At 41.9% G+C, this 22,683-nt stretch overlaps 2 protein-coding genes across 3 annotated transcripts; both read left to right on the top strand.

Annotated features, from left to right (window-relative positions):
• The first annotated feature begins 5,982 nt into the window (after window positions 1-5,982).
• On the top strand, window positions 5,983-12,351 carry LOC125546168 (DNA mismatch repair protein MLH1). Its single transcript, XM_048710339.2, has 16 exons — window positions 5,983-6,303; window positions 6,810-6,982; window positions 7,067-7,139; window positions 7,223-7,357; window positions 7,428-7,638; window positions 7,994-8,142; window positions 8,241-8,339; window positions 8,811-8,883; window positions 9,051-9,183; window positions 9,518-9,612; window positions 9,688-9,796; window positions 10,097-10,256; window positions 10,432-10,593; window positions 10,915-11,092; window positions 11,344-11,492; window positions 12,077-12,351. The coding sequence occupies exons 1-16, from the start codon at window positions 6,073-6,075 to the stop codon at window positions 12,119-12,121; spliced, it is 2,175 nt and encodes a 724-aa protein (XP_048566296.2). The 5' UTR covers window positions 5,983-6,072; the 3' UTR covers window positions 12,122-12,351.
• Window positions 12,352-12,675: 324 nt separating this feature from the next.
• On the top strand, window positions 12,676-18,120 carry LOC125546169 (uncharacterized). 2 transcript variants are annotated; one of them, XM_048710341.2, is made up of 12 exons: window positions 12,676-12,955; window positions 14,315-14,425; window positions 14,916-15,004; window positions 15,732-15,778; window positions 15,860-15,940; window positions 16,038-16,203; window positions 16,372-16,594; window positions 16,682-16,759; window positions 17,131-17,259; window positions 17,363-17,435; window positions 17,567-17,604; window positions 17,717-18,120. In XM_048710341.2, exons 1-12 carry the CDS (start codon window positions 12,786-12,788, stop codon window positions 17,787-17,789), a joined length of 1,278 nt encoding a protein of 425 aa, XP_048566298.1. In that variant the 5' UTR covers window positions 12,676-12,785; the 3' UTR covers window positions 17,790-18,120. The 2 variants fall into 2 exon arrangements, with proteins under 2 accessions (XP_048566298.1, XP_048566297.1); XM_048710340.2 differs by having other exon boundaries at window positions 16,369-16,594.
• Window positions 18,121-22,683: the final 4,563 nt, after the last annotated feature.

Raw genomic sequence — 22,683 nt, 5'->3', positions numbered from 1 at the left:
GCGATACGGCACTAGCTTCAGTTCATAAATATAATGTAGGCATGTATTCCGTAAATAGTCATACGTGCTTATGGAAATAACTTGCATGACATCTTTTGTCCTACCCTCCCGTGACAGCAGGGTCCAATTAGAAACTAATGAATATTAAGGCCTCTTTTTAATAGAGAACCGGAACAAAGCATTAATACACGGTGAATACATGAACTCCTCAAACTACGGTCATCACAGGAGTGGTCCCGACTATTGTCACTCCGGGGTTGTTGGATCGTAACACGTAGTAGGTGACTATAACTTGCAAGATCGGATCTTGATATTAACCGAACCTCGTGGCGAGATCCGATCCGTTGTTGCGGCCCGATCTTTCACGACACTCCACCACCAGCAGTAGCAACCTCTCGCCCGCGCATGCGATGTACACGAAGTAGAGGGTTTGAACCTGCGGCCCAGCACGAGAAAACCAATCTCAACGAAGGTACTCACGCGCAAAACAATTTTCACGAAGAGAAATCGCAAAACAGAGGTTTTCTAAAGATCCCTCTAAAACTTGATACAGGTGTCTACCCTGAAAAACACATCGTGTCTATTTCATATAAAAATAACATGTCTTTACAATGACCATACGCTGGCTATTTATACTAGTATAGCCGACCCTACCATGGGGCACACCTCTAATTCAAAGGAAAAACAAACTTGTTCTACCAAAAGATAACAACCGGCTTGATTTAATCTAAGGAAACAAAAATAACGATGACTTGTTTGGTTGGTGGTGAGGCTTCTCGTGTAGTTTGCAGGTGGACCCCACCCTGTTGTTTCAAAGAAAGCAAATCTTGAATCTTCATGTACCTCACGAAGTACAATTCCTGATCGGGTGGCCGTACCTGATGGAACCTGTATTTGGTCAGGACTCTTTCCTGTATTGTAGCTACGTAATGGACTAATTTCTCATGCATGCACGTGACCTTGCTTATCTCTGGCGCATGAATGTTGCATGCAGATTCTTTTATTTGCTCAATCCTAGCTCTACACGTTATTGGTTGCATGCATACATAACTTGGTAACATCTGGCTAACTCGTTCCTTGACGTGCATAATCTTGCTCTCAGCAGTACAATGCAAATTAGCAATCTGGCTCATAGTGTAGATGATAGGCAGGTACCTTGGTATATATGGTGCATATACATCCTTAGGATAAGGCAGAATAACAGTAACGCCAGTAGTGACAGGACACACGGTCGTATCAGATCTAGAACATGAATATAATGGTAATAACATAAATGGTTCAGATCTGAAATCATGGCACCCGGGCCCAAAGTGACAAGCATTAAGCATGGTAAAGTCATAGCAATATCAATCTCAGAACATAGTAGATATTAGGGATCAAGCCCTAACAAAACTAACTAGATTACATGATGAATCTCATCAACTCCTCATCGACCAGCGATCCTACGAAGGAATTACTCACTCCCGGTGGGAGCATCATGAAATTGGCGATGGAGAAGGGTTGGTGATGATGAAGGACGAAGATTCCCCTCTCCGGAGCCCCCAAACGGACTCTAGATCTGGCCTCCCGACGAAGAACAAGAGGTGACTGATACGTCCACTTTGCATCATGTTTCTTTACTGTTATTTATGATGTTTTTATGCATAATAATGCTTTTTGAAGTAAGTCTAATGCATTTTTTCTCATAATTTACAAGGTACACACAAAAGAGAGGGAACTCCGGTAGCTGGAAATCTGGACCTGGAAAAGCTACGTCAGGCTACCTATTCTACACCACTCCAAACAAGCTGAAACTTCACGGAGAATTTTTATGAAATATATGATGAATATTGGGGCAAATAAGTACCAGAGAGGGTCCACCAGGTGGGCACAACCCATCTAGGCGCGCCAGGGAGCCCAGTCACGCCCTAGTGGGTTGTGCTCACCCAGGCCCACCTCCGGTGCCCGTCTTCTGGTATATAAGTCACTTTGACATAGAAAAATAAGGAGAGGACTTTTAGGACTGAGCGCCGCCGTTTCAAGGCGGAACTTGGGCATGAGCACTTTTGCCCTCCGGCAGAGCTATTCCGCCGGGGAAACTTCCCTCCCAGAGAGGGAAATCATCGTCCTCATCATCATCCAACAACTCTCTCATCTTGGGGAGGGCAATCTTCATCAACATATTTAATAGCACCATCTCATCTCAAACCCTAGTTCATCCCTTGTGTTCAATCTTGTTACCGAAACTATAGATTGGTGCTTGTGGGTGACTAGTAGTGTAGTGTTGATTACATCTTCTAGTTAATTACTATATGGTTTATTTGGTGGAAGATTATATGTTCATATCCAATATGCTATTTAATACCCCTCTGATGTTGAGCATGACTATCATTTGTGAGTAGTTACTTTTATTCTTGAGGTCACGGGAGAAATCATGTTGCAAGTAATCATGTGAATTTGATATGTGTTCGATATTTTGATAGTATGTATGTTGTGATTCCCTTAATGGTGTCATGTGAACGTCGGCTACATGACACTCCACCATAGTTGGGCCTAAGGAAATGCATTGTGGAGTAGCAATTAGATGATGGGTTGCGAGAGTGACAGAAGCTTAAACCCCAGTTTATGCAGTATTCCGTAAGGGGCGGATTGAATCCAAAAGTTTAATACTATGGTTAGAATTTATTCTTGATACTTTTTCTCGTAGTTGCAGATGCTTGGGGGAGGGTTAATCATAAGTAGGAGGTTTGTTCAAGTAAGAACAACACTTAAGCACCGGTCCACCCACATATCAAATTATCAAAGTACCGAACACGAATTAAACCAACATGATGAAAGTAACTAGATGAAAATGCCGTGTACCCTCAAGAACGCTTTGCTTATCATAAAAGACCGTTTTGGCCTGTCCTTTGCCTCAAAATGATTAGGCTATCTTGCTGCATTTTTGTTACTACTATCGTTACTTGCCCGTTACAAATTATCTTGCTATCAAACTACTCAGTTACTTACAATTTCAGCACTTGCAGACATTACCTTACTGAAAACTACTTGTCATTTCCTTCTGCTCCTCGTTGGGTTCGACACTCTTACTTATCGAAAAGAGCTACAATTGATCCCCAATACTGGTGGGTCATCAGTGACGGCGGTTCCGTCTCGTGGAACGTGATAATTCTTTCTCCCTGATTTTTTTTCTAGAAAAATATGATTTTATAGCGTCGATTTCAGGGTCTGCGGGGCCACCAGGTGGGGACAACCCACCTGGGCGCGCCTGGGGGGGCAGCCGTGCCCTGGTGGGTTGTGCCCACCCAGGTGCCCCCCTCAGGTGACTCTTGGCCCCAGAAATTCTCTTTATCGATATAAAAAATCCTCGCAAAGTTTCGTTCCATTCCGAGACTTTTATTTCTGCACAAAAACAACATCATGGTAGTTCTGATGAAAACAACGTCAGTACGGGGTTAGTTTTATTCAAATCATGTAAATTAGAGTCCAAAACAAGGGGAAAAGCGTTAGGAAAAGCAGATACGTTGGAGACGTATCAGGGCCATAGTTTTCACTAGAGACTTCTCTCTTGAAAATAGCATACGGTGGGTAAACAAATTACTGCTGGACAATTGGTAGAAAAAAGCAAATAATTATGACGATATCCAAGGCAGTGATCATATATAGACATCAGCATCTACTACTATTACTCCACACATCGACCGCTATACAGCATGCATCTAGTGTATTAATTTCATGGAAAAACGGAGTAACACCTTAAGCAAGATGACATGTTGTAGACAAGATAAACTCATGTATGAATAAACACCATCTTTTGACTATTAATAGCAATGATACATGCGTGTCATGCCACCTTCTGTCACTGAGATTGAGCACCGCAAGATCGAACCCATTATAAATCACCTCTTCTCATGGCAAGATAAATCAATCCAGTTAGCCAAAACAAACTAATAAGTCGAAGAAGAAATACGAGGCTATAGTAATCATAAAAGAGTTCAGAGAAAACCCAAATAATATTCATGGATAGATCTGATCATAAACTCACAATTTATCGGATCTCAACAAACAAACCGCAAAAAGTCATTATATCAAATAGACATCCAAGAACAGTGAGGAGAACATTGTATTGAAGATCAAATAGAGAGAAAAAAACCATCTAGCTACTAACTATGGACCCATAGGTCCATGGTAAACTACTCATGCATCATCGGAGGGGCAACAAGGATGATATAGAGCCCCTCCGTGATCGAATCCCCCTCTGGCAGAGTGCCGAAAAAGGCCTCCAGATGGGATCTCGTGGTTCTGGAACTTGCAGCGGCAGAAAAAGTATTTCATGGACTCCTCTATTGATTTCATGATTTTAGAGAATTTATAAAGGTGGAGTTAGGTCAAACGGTGACTCGTGGGCCCACGCTTCATCATCTAGTCTTCTCTCGAAGCTTCTAGTGTCTCTTTTGTCCAAAAAAAATCTTTAAAAAGTTCCGTGGCATTTGGACTTCGTTTGGTACCGATATTTTGTGAAACAAAAAACAAGCAAAAAACAGTAACCGGCACTAGGTACTAAGTTAATAGGTTAATCCCAAAAAATAATATATAATTACCTGAAAGTGCATATAAAAAATCCAAGATTGATAATATAATAGCATGAAATAATAAAAAATTATAGATACGACGTATCAGGCACCGAGCCTCTTCCTGCTGCTCGAGCTCGCCGCCCCCTCCCCCTCCCCGAGGCCATCACCTGTAGACCAGCATATAACCGTTTGTGTTATATGCTAATATGTTTTGTGCTATGCTACATGCTACTGATGTTTATTGCCTCTCCTTTATTGTTGTTGCTGCTGCATTATTGCATATGTAGCTAAGATATATAGATATGACCCTAATTAACCTATTGATAAATGGGTTGTCGGTAAATTTTGTTAACATGCATATTCACCGATTAATCCCTACTCCTCACCGGACCGAGCAGCTACAAGTTACCGATATCCGAAACATTGCAAAGTACAGATGATCTACGTCAGGATCAATGTGTATCCTCTGTGTGCCCTGCTCCTCGGCTTATATGGGTATTCAGGAGGGGGGCTATGGTTTCATCCTAGTCTGGTACGAACAGGAAGGACGCGTTTAATACGATCTCAACATCTTGGAGTGTACGACAAATCTTCGAAAGCCTTCCTTTTGTATGCCATGGGCCGCTCAAACGTGTCCCATTGATGAACCGACATGGGGGGCCCTCGACCCGTCCCACCAGGCGAGAGGCGATGTGATAAGGCCCCCCCAGTCCGGGACATCATCGACGACTGGTTGAGTTTCGACTCGGTTGGTCGGAACAGAACCTTTCTCATAAATTAAGGTATAATCAAAAGTATACCATTCTATTCATATTGAAAAATGTTTCCAATGATAATTTTTGTTCGAGGGAACATTTTCATGGCTGCTTTATAAATTGCAAACAATGGTTACAAGAAAGAAACTAAATCATTAAACTATCAGTTTTGTTAAACCTCAGCTGCTTGAATTTTTTGTTGGCACCAGCCACTTTTTCCTTCCTCCCCCGAGCGCGATATGGGGAGGCCGGACCTCGTCGGAGAAGAAGCAACCTGTCCGAAGAATTAGAAGCCCCACTCTCTCTCTTAGAGATGTGGAGGTGCAGGTTCGCCTGAAAGTAGCAAGCTCGCTATCTATCTTAGGGGTGCGTGGGTGCAAGGGGATCGCCGGAATTGTTCACCGATGCGACACTTAGAGGGATGGCCAGCAACGACAATGGGGGAGGTTGAGGGAAGGGCGGGGAGGCAAGGCGGTGCGCGGTAGCGCGCGCCAGCCGCAGGTGGTGGAGTCCGGCGGTTGGGGCAGGACATGCGGGGGCGAGCGTGAGAAGGAAGAAGGAAGGTAGGAAGAAGATAAATAGTGCGGATCTGTTTTGGGCTCTTGGATGAAAATCCTGCGGTCTAGATAAATAGAAAAGTTGAAAGAAAACCCAACAATAATCAGTGTCGCGCGAATACCAAAATCGGCGGAACCTCCCTCCCCACCCCTCCCCATTCCCCACCTCCTCGGCCCGGTCCCCACACGCGGCGCGGCGCGGCGGGCATGGAGGCCGACGACCCGGCGCCGCGCGGCGGGGCCCCGCCCCGCATCCGGCGGCTGGAGGAGTCGGTGGTGAACCGCATCGCCGCGGGGGAGGTGATCCAGCGGCCGTCGTCGGCGGTGAAGGAGCTCGTCGAGAACAGCATCGACGCCGGCGCCTCCACCGTCTCCGTCACCGTCAAGGACGGCGGCCTCAAGCTCATCCAGGTCTCCGACGACGGCCACGGCATCCGGGTACGCTCGCTTCCTAAACCCTAAACCCCGGACCCAATCCCCCCACCCCCTGAACCCTTGCTGCTTCCGCGGGCGCCTGCTAGTGCCAAAATCCTTCAAATGCGAGTTGTTAATCGTGATTTCTGTTGATTACGAGCTGTTAATCCTTAGTGCGTACAGGGCCATGTAGGCGGATGATTGGCAATTTTGGTATTGGCGATTTTCTGCACCGGATCTGTGTCTGTTTGTTCCGACTCGGGCAGTAAAAAACTGCACAGGGGCTGCTATGCCATGGGCAAATGAGGGCACACCTATACTAACAGGCCATTTGAGATTTTTAGTGCTAATTGTCTTAGGCAGCATGTAGTTGTCTATGATACTACGAACTGGGCTTGTCTTGTGCTATAAAGGGGTACTACTATATGATTACAGTATTGATTGTTGGGTATTTGAAGAGTTGGTCATATTCAGAATAGTTATTGAGCATCCCATACCATTTTGTCAGCTAACTTGGTAAACTTTCACAGTGTGAGGACTTGCCAATATTGTGTGAGAGACATACTACCTCAAAGTTGTCTGCATATGAGGACCTACAAACAATAAAGTCCATGGGGTTCAGAGGGGAGGCTTTGGCCAGTATGACTTATGTTGGCCATGTTACGGTGACAACAATAACAGAAGGCCAACTGCATGGCTACAGGTCAGTCCATGAGCAACTTTAAATCCTTCTGCTTGACTCTAGAGTCGTTTGTTAATGATTGTTATTATCATGTTTTCTTGTCAGAGTTTCTTATAGGGATGGAGTAATGGAGAATGACCCGAAGCCCTGCGCTGCGGTTAAAGGAACTCAAGTCATGGTGAGTTTGCAACTTTGCATAGTACTATTGCTCTATTGGATATTTATTGCGATTTTTACAAGAAAAAAAATCTTAATATGCAGGTTGAAAATTTATTCTACAATATGGTAGCTCGTAGGAAAACACTGCAGAACTCCAATGACGACTATCCAAAGATAGTGGACTTCATCAGTCGATTTGCAGTCCATCACATCAATGTGAACTTCTCTTGTAGAAAGGTAAATATAGCTGTCTATTGTTTTCTCATGAGTTTTAAGAAGGTGACATTTGCCTCCTCCTCTGTCACAGCATGGAGCCAATAGAGCAGATGTTCACAGTGGGACCACGTCTTCAAGGCTAGATGCTATTAGGAATGTCTATGGGGCTTCGGTTGTTCGTGATCTGATGGAAATACAGGTTTCAGATGAGAATGCTGTAGATGAAATATTCAAGATGGATGGTTTCATCTCAAATGCAAATTATGTGGCAAAAAAGACTACTATGATTCTTTTCATAAATGGTATACAAATTACAAGGCACTAGTAATTTTTTAGAGCCTTTTCCTCCGTAAGTAAATTCAGTTGATTACATATGCACTAAAAATGTATTGCGATGCCCATGTAAATACTCATGTTAAGGTGCTATGTAACTCTGATCAGAGTAATCTGGCCACATCTTGTTCACATATTTTCGATGAACAAGGGGATATCTTTAAAAGAATAATTTTGTAAGACCAACAAAGTTTTAAATGATGCATCCACTGTGATTGAACTGTCATGTATTTTCTGTCAGTGAATTAGTAATGTATTGTTTCTCTATTATCATGGCTGTTCCTTGTTTGCTTTATCCCATAACTGTCCATATCTCCTCTTCAGATAGACTTGTAGACTGCACTTCTTTGAAAAGAGCTACTGAATTCGTGTACTCTGCAATACTGCCTCAAGCATCCAAACCCTTCATATACATGTCCATCAATCTTCCACCAGAACATGTGGATGTCAATATACATCCAACCAAAAAGGAGGTATTTTTTTGGCAAAATCTGAGCCTGGTGTCCAACATCTCTGCATTTTTTTTTCAATTAGAGAACAAATGATTTCAGTGATTCCTTCTGTCTTGCAGGTTAGCCTCTTAAATCAAGAGCGCATTATTGAAAAAATTAAAGATGCCATCGAGGAAAAACTGATGAACTGTAATAACACAAGGATATTCCAAACTCAGGTTATTCATATGTTCATGCTTACATAAACTCACAGATACTTGGTCTGTTATTGTTGTGTCTCATGACTCATCACAGTTGATATGATGCGACAGTTGCTGGAGATCAGTTTTTAAGTGTTCATATGGTTGCTTACCTCTATCTTTAGAGACAGTGTATCTGTTCAAAAGCTACTACCAGTTGCATAGTGCATCAATTTTCAAATATACATAAACACTTGCAGAAAGTCATGCTGAAATTCGTATGTTGTCATTTTCTCAAAAACTTGCTCTCCTGGGAAATTGACTTATCAAAAACTTGCCCCTTCAGAGTAGATTGTTATATTATTTGGCTCTTTGAATGCAAATTAAAAGAAATTTAATTTGCAGATGAACTTTAGCTATCTCAGTTATAAAAACTATGTGCATGTGTATTTTATATTTTGATGTAAACTTTTGTGCACATTAGTGATGCTTGTTCCATGTGAATTGCAGGCACTAAACTCTTCAGCACTTACTCAAGCTAACACACGAAAGGACAAGGGTACCGAAGTCAGCACGCCTACTGGTATGTAGCATATACCATATGCATATTTCAAGCTAAAATGTTTCATAAGTACACTATACTGCTACATCACATTACTTAACTCTGTATTATTGAGCTATCTAGTAAAGGGCGTGTGAAACCACCACCATCCAGCGAATAATCTTTAGTATAATTATATTATACTGTAGGAGAAAAATCTCAAAAGATTCCTGTGAGCCAAATGGTCAGAACAGATCCACGCGATCCATCTGGAAGGTTGCACACCTATTGGCAAGGTCAAACTTCAAATCTTGAAAAGAAATCTGACCTTATTGCCGTAAGGTATGATCTTCATTAGCAAGTTGACACCGGTCACCACTTTCTGTATTTTTTATGCTGTCTTATTTGGTCATCTGTTTGTGCTCCCTGAATTTTTTCTGCATGCGCATCAAATTGTGCACTAAGTACCTGTTGTTTGCCTTTCCTCATGTGAGGATTTAATGATTCATGCTGTTTACATGCTACAAGTCTATAACTCTGGTTAAGTTGCGAGTGCTGGACCTTTTTCTACATTGGTTGCCAATTCATAAATTCTATTTGAAGAAGGGAGTACAGTGATTCGCTATTTTTTTTACTGTGGCTGATTTTTTTCTTCTGTTTGTATATGGTTTCCAAGAAATATTGTAAGATCAAGAAGAAATCCAAAAGATGCTGGTGATTTGTCCAGTCGCCATGAGCTTGTTACAGAAATAGATTCTAACTTACATCCTGGTGAGCTCATCTTAACCTGTGATGTCTGAATCTGTCTCCATTTTTGTAGACTGATGATTTATGTATTTCTGCTAGGCCTTTTCGATATTGTTAAGAATTGCACATATGTTGGAGTTGCCGATGAAGTTTTCGCTTTGATACAACACAATACCCTCTTATACCTTGTCAATGTGGTAAATGTTAGGTAAACTCTATACATTACATTGATGACTAGTCTTACTCTTCCATGCCTTATATCTCTTATTTAAGCTAGATTTTTTCTTCTAATATCTGACATAGCTCTTTGAAGGTAACCGATACCCCAGTTACCTGTACATATTTGCAAATGCATGTGCACACAAACAATATTGCTTGCGCACACCACCATCAAACTGCTATCCATTCATATCACATCCAGTTGAATGCCTAATAAGCACCTCTTCCAAATATTGCATTGTTTTCTTTTCTGTACTATGTGATATTGATGATTCAGCTTGTGATGCAGCAAAGAACTCATGTACCAACAAGCCTTGTGCCGTTTTGGGAACTTCAATGCTATACAGCTCAGTGAACCTGCTCCGCTTCTGGAGTTGCTGACAATGGCACTGAAAGATGACGAGTCAATGAGTGATGTAAATGAGAAGGAGAAACTAGAAATTGCAGAAGTAAGTTATTTTCTTAATTCCTCGAGTCATAGTTGATCTTGTAGGTGATGGAACAGATATAAGTTTTTTATTTGTCCACCTGCATATTGTTTCTGTTTCTTGATTCTTGTAATACGGCTCAATCGTTTGATTCATGTAGCATCGCTCTGTTGATGAAGATAGTGCTTGTTTGCAGGTGAACACTGAGATACTAAAAGAAAATGCTGAGATGATTAATGAGTACTTCTCTATTCACATTGATCAAGGTGGCAACCTGACCAGACTTCCTGTTGTACTTGATCAGTACACCCCTGATATGGATCGCCTTCCAGAGTTCATGTTGACTCTAGGAAATGATGTAGGTTTCCTTTTGTTATGCTGTTGCGTTCATTACATATGGTATTTTAAATTTGGTCATGATATTTGATTATCCATTCCCTGCTGAGGCGATGGCAAGTAGGTTTTCAGGCTGATATCATGTTCAAAATTTAATTTCGGTGTTTCATGTAGATATGGCAGCTAGCTGGCCGCGAGTAACTTCTGTTTCTTATTCATATTTTAAGTTGTTTCGGAATTCCATTTCCGGGAGTTGTTGCTTTATGATATATTTTGTTTCAGATTTTACTTTAGTTATGCAAACTGGCAGTCCTGATTTTTAGTGATTACCATCTTATAATAGATTGCCTGGGACGTTGAGAAAGAGTGCTTCAGAACGGCAGCAGCTGCTATTGGAAACTTCTATGCGCTTCATCCTCCCATCCTTCCAAATCCATCTGGCAAAGGCATTCGATTATACAAGAAAAATAAAGATTCCATGGAAAGTGCTGGGCAGGCTGATAACGATTTAACAAGTACAGGTGAGCTTGTTGGGTATCTGTATTCTATAGTTGTATACCCATTAAAGTGCATGAAGAACATATATGCTTAGTGTTACACCCTAGTAGGTAACAGAATCCGCAGTTTCTCCCACTTTGCTTCCCATTAACCGCCAAGATGACATGACACTGTAATAGACATACTAAAGAATATATCCATTATATATGATGCTGCAACTAGATATTCATTCAGAGTTAATTGCCATTGGGGCTAAATATGTACTCCATTACAGATGAAGATGACATTGACCAAGAGCTGCTTGCGGAAGCAGAGGCGGCATGGGCTCAACGCGAGTGGACCATCCAGCACGTCTTGTTCCCGTCCATGCGACTTTTCCTCAAGCCCCCTAAGTCGATGGCAACAGACGGAACATTCGTCCAGGTTCCCTCCCCACCCGGCTTCAGTTGTCCTTTATGTTTGGTGCTTCAGTCATCTGCTTATGCTCGCACCATAGCCTGTCACTGCACTCCTGTCTATTTACTGCTCAATGTTGGCGCCACAATGCCCATTGCCTTTTCTCACACAAGCATGCTGCCTAAAAAGTTACCTATCATAAAGTCGTAAAATTATGGTACTAAGTAGTACTCCATCCGTTTCTAAATATTTGTCCTTTTAGAGATTTCAAATGAACTACCACATATGGATGTATATAGACATATTTTAAAGTGTAGATTCACTCATTTTGCTCCGTACGTAGTCACTCGTTGAAGTCTCTAGAAAGACAAATATTTAGGAACGGAGGGAGTAGCTAAGTATTTTTTCCCAAACAATCACCAAGCCACATTACACGCGACATTGTTCGCGAGTAGGCATGCCAACTTTGTTTCGACAATGAGTCGTAAAAAGGAAAAAAAAATGGCATGGTTTCAAGTGCAACCACTAGAACTGTGTGAAATACCTTATTATCGATAGATGACGTGGCATCAACACACTCTGATATTGAGCTGTATTTTGAACCTGTGCAGATTGCTTCTCTAGACAAGCTTTACAAGATCTTCGAGAGATGCTAGCCGACACGCAGGCCGTCCGTGAGGCACACGGTATGTAGAGAAGGAAGGGAGAGCGCGACCGACGCCTTTTCTTGTTCCTTCTGGGACGGACGTGTGGTGCCACTTTTTTTTTTGGTAGCGCTGTAAATATTTGAAGGATGAGCAGAATTTGCTGGCTCCAGCTCTGGAATTGAGGAGCAAATGCAAGAATGCGTCGGCTTTGCTACGCAATGCTGATATGTTTCCCTTAAGTAACCATGCTGGTAAAAATGCCATGCCCTCTTGCAATGATCGCGCAACCGAAGCCATCGCCGCAGACTTTTTTTTTTCTCGAAAGGTTATACCAAAATCAAACGCGGGCTGGTGCGGTCAGCCAGCGGAACCCTGTTTTGAAGGCGGCAGCCTTTCTCTAAAATTAAAACAAATTTGTTCAAAATCTTCATCATAAAATCAAAGCATGTGGAAACGCTGCAGAATTGTGCAAGAGAGGAAGAAAGAGAAAACTGGACCGCCATGTGTCCCTGCGGGTGGGTCCGGAGGGAAACCCCACTCCAAATCCAATTACCACGCCCCGTCCTCCCTCTCTCCCTTTACCCCATCCATCCATATCCCCCCGAGCAAAACCCTAGCTAGCCCCTGTCCAGAGTCCAGAACCCGTCCGCACGCCCGCTCGCCGCCGCCGCCGATGGCGAAGCCCCGCCGCGGCCGCTCCGGCTCGCGGTCCTCGTCGGGCTCCTCCTCCCGCTCCGCGTCCTCGGGCTCCTCCCGCTCGCGCTCGCGCTCCCGCTCCCTCTCGTCGTCCTCCTCATCGCCCGCCCGCTCCCGGGGCCGCTCCCCTCCCGCCGCCAAGCGCAGGTGAGCAACCGCCGTCCTTCCCTTCCCCTCCCATCCTCCCCCGCCGCCGCGCGGCCCCGGATCCGTCCTCGTGCGGATTCAGCCCTGGGGTTTTGGGCTCTGGGGTTTCGACGGCTTGTTCGTAGATTCCGAATTGCGGCCTCTTGGGGCGGCGGGGTGGTGCTCGGGCCCTGGGTTCCAGGCCGGCGATGGTCCCCGCGCTGGATTTGTTGACTGAATCCTGTGCCTGTGCTTGTCCAACACTGTGTGTATGTTCCCAACGGCTTGGAGGAGTGGCTCCTTCAGGGCCGTGGGGGTCTGCTCGTGCCTGCTTGCGTTTGCCCTGCCTCTCATCTGCACAATGCTGTATGCTTGAAAGGTTAGCGTTGGATTAACTGATTTGGGCCGCACTCCGTCGGAGACAACATTGAACACCAATTTGTGCGCCTGCTTGGGGCCTTGTTTTCTCGACTTGGTGCTAAAGGCTGGGGTAGATAGTTCTTGTCTTTGTTCATCTATATAAATCCACAGTTTCTAGGTGATAGAACCGATTTTTAAGGAGTGCACAGCAGCTGGACTACGCTATAGCTTAGGATGGATGATTCTGATGTGTGAAATTACGAATGTATATGTGTCCTGCTTGTTAAATTTTCTATGTTGTCAAGCGTAGCCACTTCTGGGATCGAATAATACGGATGCAGGTTTTTAGTATCTATATTGTACAAGGTATTTAAAATAACCATGTTCATTGAAAAATGTGTTTTTGAGTGATGCTTGAGATAGGATGGAAACTGAAGTTAATTGCCAGAGACAGAGCCTCATAATTCAGATGTGACTTTGTTGTTTGTTAGCTGCTTGGTGTGAGCATTTAAATGTGTTACATCTGCTACTCCCTTGGCAAAGAAGGTCTGTGATGGTCTGCATGTGCTAGTGCCACTAAGCATCCTATTTAAGTTTAACCGTAGGCTGTACATCCATGAATTTTTTAGTTTGGCTTTGTATTTTTATGCATTTAGCCTCCACTGAATCTCTGAGTTCCAGTTTGATTCTTTCCCTGCACCTGTTTATCCATTTGAAACATATCTGTATTTATAGTCCTAAGATCAGTTCAATACCTCTTCTTTAAAGTTCTAGATGAACCAGATCTTACTGATACCAATTCCTTCTTCTTTTTACCTTTTAAACCATTGCTTTAACTTGTCATGGTTGCTGCTCTAATTTTATTGCAAATTGCACTGAATATGCTCATACTCAAAAGTTGCCTTGCTTGCTGCATTTGACTAAAGCAGGGTTCTTTGGTGGCTTGTATTTTGGTGTGTTTTCTTATGTTAATTATCTTTAATCTGGAAACATTTATTTACGGCGCTGCTATCTACACAGTTCACCTGGAGCAAAGAAAGGTCGATCACCTTCACCCGCTCTCAAAAAAGGGTCACCATCAAGGAAAGGCCACTCATCATCTCCCCCACCGAAGAAAGCTTCACCTCCTAGGTACAAGCTTGCAGAGGATCTGTATATTTTATATTTTTTCTACCCGCACTGCATTGATGCTTGTTCATATAAGCATATGCCACTTGAACTTTTTATCATTTTGTCTCCCACAGAATAGCTACTCAACATAAAAATTGGTATTTAATTGATGCATTTTCGGATGACAACTACCATGCCTGTCCGGTGCCCATTATTTTTTAGCTTCTCCAGTTCCTTTATGTTAGCATGATATAACTACTGTTGGTGCCTTGGTTGCATTACTGACCTTGTTGTTTCTGTCTCTCGTAGTTAGATATAGTGAGAATGTATTGTGCTCTCTTGTTATGCATGTAACATACTCCCTCCGTCCGGAAATACTTGTCATCAAAATGGATAAAAGGGAATGTATCTAGACGTATTTTAGTTCTAGATACATCTCTTTCTATCCATTTTGGTGACAAGTATTTTCGGACGGAGGGAGTACTTACCAAATTGGTGCTACTTGTTTCAGGAAAGCATCTCCTCCTCCTCAGTCGGTTGTACTACATGTTGATCATCTATCCAGAAATGTGAATGAGGCTCATTTGAAGGAGATATTTGGTGAGTTTATCTTCGTGTTCCATGATCTTGTATCTTAATTTCTCGAAGGTTTAGTTGTGCAACTTTTATCGACAACTTATGTTCTTCTGTGGATCGGGCATGAAAGTGATTGATCTTAACTTAGCTTGATGTTTAACTTATTTGGTAAAATTTTGAGATACTTCCGTAATTGCTAGAGGTAACATCGTCATTAATCAATTTCATCGGAGTGGTAGGCTAGGGGCTCTCATGTTTGAAGTTGAAATTGTAAGCATCGTGCATGCCCTTATGCCAGTATTCAGATGGAGATTATGGAACAGAACTATTATTGCTTTGTTCTAAGTCCTGTTCATGACAGCAATTTTGAGGGTTGCAGAAAGCATTGGAACAATGATCTGTTTTCCGATTACTATGTTACACAGTATAATGAGCTAACCATCCTTGGTACTCCCTCCGGTCCTTTTTATTTCGCATATAAGATTTGTCTGAAGTCAAGCCTCGTAAAGTTTGACCAACTTCATAGAAAAAAAAATCAACATTCACAATGTGAAATCAATACCTGTTCATGCATCAGGACTTAAAGTTTCATATTGTATAACTTTAGCATGATAGATGTTAATATGTTTTCATATAAATATGGTCAAAGTTTGAGAAGTTTGACCTCAGACAATTCTTATATGCAGAGTAAAAAGGACCGGAGGGAGTATAACACACATAGTATAATGAGCTAACCATCCTTAATTTGCAGGAAATTTTGGTGAAGTGGTGAATGTGGAGCTATCAATGGACAAATTTGTAAGAAGTGTTGCATTGGTATTATCTGATAAAGCTTCTCCCGTCTCTTGACATCTAATCTGAGCTTTTTAATATATATAGGTTAATCTCCCTCGTGGGTATGGATACATTGAGTTCAAGAAGAGGACTGATGCTGAGAAGGCTCTTCTTTACATGGATGGTGTATGCCTTCTGCCTTATGTTTTTGATATGCTTTCTGCCGTATGTTTTTTATTTTTCTTATGCAAATATGACAAAAAAAAACTTCATATCTTCTCAGGGGCAAATTGATGGAAATGTTGTCAAGTTGAAGTTCACACTGCCACCACGCCAAAGGGCTTCTTCACCTTTAAAGCCACCTCCTCCTCCCCCCAAAAGAGATGCTCCTCCGAATGATAAAGTTGCTATTGGTGCTGAAAAGGATGCTCAGCAGCGGCCGGGGGGATGTAAGTGTCTGAAGCTTTATATAGCTTATAGGTTATTCAGGGCCTACTATAATGGGCATTTCTCTGTGATCTGGTTGTTTAATAAGCATTGCCCCCATCTAGGATAATTTCTAGGTGGATATTTTGCCTTTTTTATTGATGATCCAATCCTGTTTCATTTGCCAGCAGCATCTCCACGAAAGAAGCCAGCTTCTCCGCCGCGAAAGAGGTCTCCTCCAAATAGAAGGGCTGAGTCACCCCGGCGTCCACCCAATCCATCTCCAAGGCGTCGTGCTGATTCTCCTATTCGTCGTCGACCAGATCTTTCCCCTGTTAGGCGTGGTGATAGAAGACCAGGATCTCCAATTAGAAGACGTTCTCCTTCACCTAGAAGGCATAGGTCACCAATGCGGTGAGTTTTCAAAACTGCCATTCTTGTATCTAGGGTATTGTAATGCTGATAAATTGCTGACAACTGGTCTTGCAACTGTCACCTTAGGAGGGGTCGTGGCAGCTTATCACCGCGCAGACGCTCCCCGGGGCCTCCTAGGCGCTCACCTGGGCCTCCCAGACGGCGGTAAGTCACTTTGAGCTTGTGCTGTCGATCACTTCTGTACAACTAGCCTGACTATCTTATATACTCAGTCCTCTGTATGATATATTTTACACTGGCTTGATGTGTTAAATGTTTTGGGTATTGCTTCTCATTCATTCCTGTGTGTAACTCTGTCCATCTATTCCATGTTTGTACAATTGTAATTGACTATATGATTTTGCTGTACATTTTGATGAGCAGTCTCTATGCGCCAATTGTTGAAACTCCATGTGCGAAGATAGCTTGGGTTTTCTGTGTTGGTCTATTGGGTTCTGTGTTGTGTTGTCAGGATGTTCTTCTATATCAGTTTTTTCAACTACATTAATTGTATTGGTTCTTGCTTTTGGAAGCAGATCACCACCACCAAGGAGGTTGAGGAGTCCTCCAAGAAGGCCACCACCACCACCTCCGCGTCGTCACAGCCGCTCCCCTCCTCCTCGCCGCCCTCTTCACTCCCGCTCCAGATCAATTTCTCCACGCAGGTAATGACATTCCGCCTTGCAAATCTTCCAATGGAGCTCATCTCTTTGTTCAGCTTCCAAAATGATATTCCTGGAGTCTTCCTAATTCTCTTTGTGGTAGCAGGGGCCGGGGACCACCATTGAGGCGTGGAAGGTCAGATTCATCCTATTCTGCATCACCCAGTCCTCCAAGAAAGGTGAGCGCAACATCTCAGTGGTTTCTGTTGCCTCCCGTAGAAAACAGTACTTGAATGTTTGGTTCTGTTATTTTGGTCCTTGTACGTAGTACTAATATAAGACGTTAAATTCTGATAACTTTCTTCTACAGGGACCGAGAAGGGTGTCAAGGAGCCGCAGCCCTAGAAGGTATGCGACGGTTTTAAATCATGTGGTGTTTTGCATTATTTCCACATATTGAAACTGAATTGCTACTAGCTTATATTTGTAAAACTAAAAAAAAAAATGACATGTCTCTCAGGCCTCCCAGAGGAAGGAGTGGCTCTAGCGACAGCGGGAGCAGCAGCTCTTCCCCAACCCCAAGGCGCAGGTAGAAAGAAACTCGTGACCCGTGTTGTTCCTGGCAGGTAAAAAACTTTCTCTTCTCTCTCGACTATCACTATGGATTGCGTCTGCATGTATCTTGCTGTGAGCTCAAGTCAAGAGGTGATCGATCTGAGGCCGGACGATGAGGTGCTCGACATGCCTGGCAGAGTCCCTGGCATTTGTACTCACAAGAGATCTGTATGACGATGACTTGTGTTGATGATTTGCCTGTACCGGAAGTACTTTTTTATAATTCTGCGGTTGTTCGTCAACTATGAATCTGGATATTATTCTGTTTTTCACTCCTGAGAATTAATTAATGAGCTGTTTACTAGTTGATGGATTGGTTTGTGCTGCGTTGCTTTGTCAAATTGATTTCTTTAAATGTCGGCTGATTGTTTTGCATTTTGAACGTGCTTGGATGAATACCTGTTGCTTTGGCACGTCTGTCTCTATGAGCCCTTTTTAGTTTGGTGCCTGACCCTGGCATTAGTTGTCCTGATCGAGCAACTGACACTAAACCTTGTCTGGCCACTTGCTCGGCTACTCGTAACTATTGAAAGGATGTTAGGCTCTCTTGATAGTGGATGAAAGGATGTTGTTTTGAGGCCATCTCATAACACAAAACTGCAAAAGAGTGGTGTTGTTTTGGGGCCATCACATAACGCAACAGAAAAAGAATGATGCCATAAGGAAAGGCGACTATGGCGATAGTGGATTTTTGGAATCCGGGTGTATTGGAGGACCTTATTTTAAATACTTTGAAAATCACACTTAAGGTTTCATTTTGTTTTTGAAAAACAATTCAACGTGATCATATGGATGTATACTACACATGTGTAAAGTTTGGTGATGAATAAGTAAAGTAAATATGCGACCTATACAAAAATGACAAAATGATGATTTCCAAATAGTGAACGACATATGGAACTTCCGAACGTTCTGGATTTAACAACAGGTCCGAACGACTTGCTCGTTATCCAACCAGTCGATCCGTTTCTCACGCGTTGTCGCGAACCAACAACCGACTGCGTGATATACCGGTGCACTACCATCAGGCTAAGGCAGTTCTCATGTTGTGGATATAGGTTAGCTCGTATTTATACTTTCTACGAAACTTGGGACAGTAACAATGCTTTCGACGATGGAAAGAACCATGTGGAAAAGTTTTTTTTAAGGAACAATGCCTTGTATTTGATGACCAATTTTTAGAGAAACTAGCAAACATGCCCGTGCGTTGCAACGGGAGTAAAAAAAATTACACGCTAGCCCAATAAGTATGACTCAATACCCCGACATATGAGTGTCCTTTATTTTAACACGATGGCTCACCATGTTGCCAATTATCTTCTCACTCTCGTTGATGATATCCACGTGATCGCAATGCATTCGACGTGATAAATTTCAAGGCAATGAGCTTGCCGCAGCACGACACAGTTGTCGTTGTCTCGCGCAAGGGAATGTTTAAACTTTTAAAAACAAATCTCATCAATCACGAACTACTCCCAATGCCTAGACATATAAAGAATTTCCCAAAACTAATCAAATCCTAGACATAAAATACATCAGAATCCGCTAACAGTTTTTCGAATCGATAAACATTTTTTAAAAAATTGGGCATTTTTTCAAAACATTCACGAACATTTGTCTTTTAGACGAACATCTATTGAAATGCATGAATAGTTTCAAATTCATTACCATTTTTTGGACTCAGCAATCATTTTTTGAATCAATGAACTTTTTTAAAATAGGGGAACAAATTCTGAATTTCACCAATTTTTTTTGAATATTTTCCAAATTTCATGGACATTTTTTTTTCAGATTCACGAACATGTTTTGAATACACGATCATTTTATCAAAATCATGAACTTAATTTTATTTCACAACATATGTTTTGCAAAAGGTTTTAATAAGGAAAGAAAAATAAGGGAGGTTGGCATGTACACGGATTACTACAGGAAGGAAGGAAATATGAAGGCATGAAAGGAATGACATGTACTATACGGGTTATTGGAAGCAAAAAAATGGAGAATCCCAAACAGAGAGAGACTGATATGAGTGGTAAATTCCCCCGCAAAAAAATAATATATGAGTGAGTGGTAAATTTGTTTTTAGTGTTCTATAAAATCATATGTTTGTATGGAACACACATATTCTTTATGCTATGTCTCTTCTTGATCCTTTCTAAATTATGAACGGTTTTGTACAACTTGGTTGTACTCACCAAAACCAAATGCCGAATATTTCAGTTTGTGATATTAAGGTTCACAAAAGATGAAAATGAGAGTATATCATATTTAGGCGGATGTGTCATTGGCGGTGGGATCCACCATGTCTCCATGACCACACGAAGAAGAGTGATTTAAAAAAAAGAAAATCAACAATACTATGTGTTGTGCATATGGATACAAAGAGTATATGGTTATGATATTGAGGTTAATCAGCTAAAATATTTATGCACCCATTGCAATGCACGACCCTTTTCTTAGTTATTAGGCACAGAAGGAAGACACGGACACCCAAAAAAAATACAATAAATGCATCATTCACACACCTTTCAGATTTTTTTTGTCATGTCTAATCGAAGAAATTAGCATAATCCTCATTTAATAAGGGTGCGAGTCCTCCTCGCATGTCCTGTTTAATCCCACAAATTAGCGTGCGGTTTCCTACATATTACTATTGACGTCAATTAACATGCATCATGTAAGTGTATACAATATTCCCCATCATGCCAGGGCTCTCTCGTTAACTCATTATTTCACACCCTTATTCAGCCCATAATTAAGGCATCTTTAATCCTCCGTGTTAATGTCATGTAGCATCCTATAGGCTCGTTTATAATCCTATACATAGTCATGCATGCCCACAAGTTATACTTATGTGTTGATTCCCTAGTTCGCTCATTGCCATGCAACTCGCGGCCGTATATGAATTGATGGAATCTGACGTAAGGAGCCGGGGTGGGACTATTAAATTGGGAAAACATGTGCATTATCTATCCGTAATACTTTTCCTGAAGCCCTCTATTCTAATTATAAATAGATGCTTAGCCTAGTTGGTAACTGCGGCTCTAATGGTGCAGGAGATCTGGAGTTCGATTCTTCACATTATTGGTAATTATTATTTTTCCTCATTTTACTGCAGTAAGCCCACTTGCCCGTCTACCTCAAGGCCCATGAGGCTAGCGCAACAGCTACTTGGCCCAGTACGGGAGGTTAGCGACGTCTGTTCCTCCCGCATGATCCTTTTTGTTTTTTTCTAGTAAAAAATAGTACCACCTCATCAGAGTTAAAAATTTGAAAAATATAATACGGGTGAACGGATGAAAGAAGTGGAGAAACTCACCTTGCTTTATTAGTAGGTATAAATATAGATAGATAAATGTTTCACTTCCTATTGAATTTTAACTCCAGTCGTCGTCTCGTGTGTCACCCGAGAAAAAAAGGTTTGTTTTGAGACATATTCCGGTAGTTTTCTATGTAAAAAAACATGATAACTGACATACCGCAAACCTGATAACACACATACAAACACTGTGGTAATTTTTTTGACCTGGATTTTCTTTTGTTGAAAACATACCCTCGGTAATTTTTGTGTAACTATTGTGATAATATACGCACCGCGCACCCGATAACTTACGTACCAACATCATGGTAATTTTTGACCCAACAAGAAAAGGTTGTTGAAACATTCCCCTTGATAAGTATGGTAAATTACGCACTGCAGAGTTGATAACTCACACATGAACACTATGATAACTTTCGACTCGGAGAAAAGTTTTTGAAAACATACTCTCGATAACTTCTGTGCAAACTAAATGGTAATATACGCATTGCAGACATGATAAGTTATGCACAATCACCATACTAACTTTCGACCTATTGTATAAAGTTGTTGAACTATACCTCCGATAAGTTTTGGGTAAGTAGTGTGGTTATTTATGTACCGCAGACCTCGTACAAACGTGATAACTTATGTGTAAATCACATGATAATATACTCACCGCATACTTGATAACTTAGACAAAGACACCATGATAACTTCTAGCCGGTGAAAAAAGTTGTTGAAATACATACACCGATAACTTATGTATAAATAGCATGATAATATACATATTACAGAGATGATAGCTCACGCACAAACAGCGTAATACCCTTTTTAAACGGAAAAAGGTTGTTGAGAAATATATTCCGTTAACTTGTGTGTAAGTAGTATGGTAATATACACATACAAGCCACGGTAACTTTATGACTCGAGGAAAAAAAGGTGAAATACACACCCGGTAACTTCGTAACTTCTATGTAAATAGCATGATAATATATGCACAACACAGCCGATAACTCATGTACAAACACCACAGCCCGACAAGCGTAAATGGGCCTGGCTCGGCACGAGCCGCAAAGTTCCGTTTATAAGCGAGCCATGCACAACACAGCCGATAACTCATGTACAAACACCACGGCCCGACAAGCGTAAATGGGCCTGGCTCGGCACGAGCCGCAAAGTTCCGTTTATAAGCGAGCCATGCTGCGTTGGCATGTGGACCTCACCCGACCCAGACACGACATCGATAGTAGACGGTGGTATTGCATACCTGATAATTCTACTTACAAATCGTATGGTATCATTCGACTCATGCAAAAACAGTAGTTGAACATACCCTAATAATTTCATTGTAAACAACATGATAAGTTCTATACCGTAGGCGAGATAGTTTACATAGTCCAGACGTGGTAATTTTTGACCTGAAAAAAAAAGTCATCGAAACATACCAACATGAGATCTAGTTTCGAATGTTTCATCGCGACAAATCTTTTATGTGAAGACAACTTTTCAATCCGGACGATGGTTTGAGCTACAAAACATTTTAAATTCTCAGTTTTTGAAAAGAATTTGAT

This window comes from Triticum urartu, chromosome 3A, assembly GCF_056163025.1.
Source record: "Triticum urartu cultivar PI428250 chromosome 3A, HENAU_Tu73, whole genome shotgun sequence".
Classification (NCBI taxonomy): Eukaryota; Viridiplantae; Streptophyta; class Magnoliopsida; order Poales; family Poaceae; genus Triticum; species Triticum urartu.
This window is presented reverse-complemented; position numbering and strand designations above follow the sequence as displayed.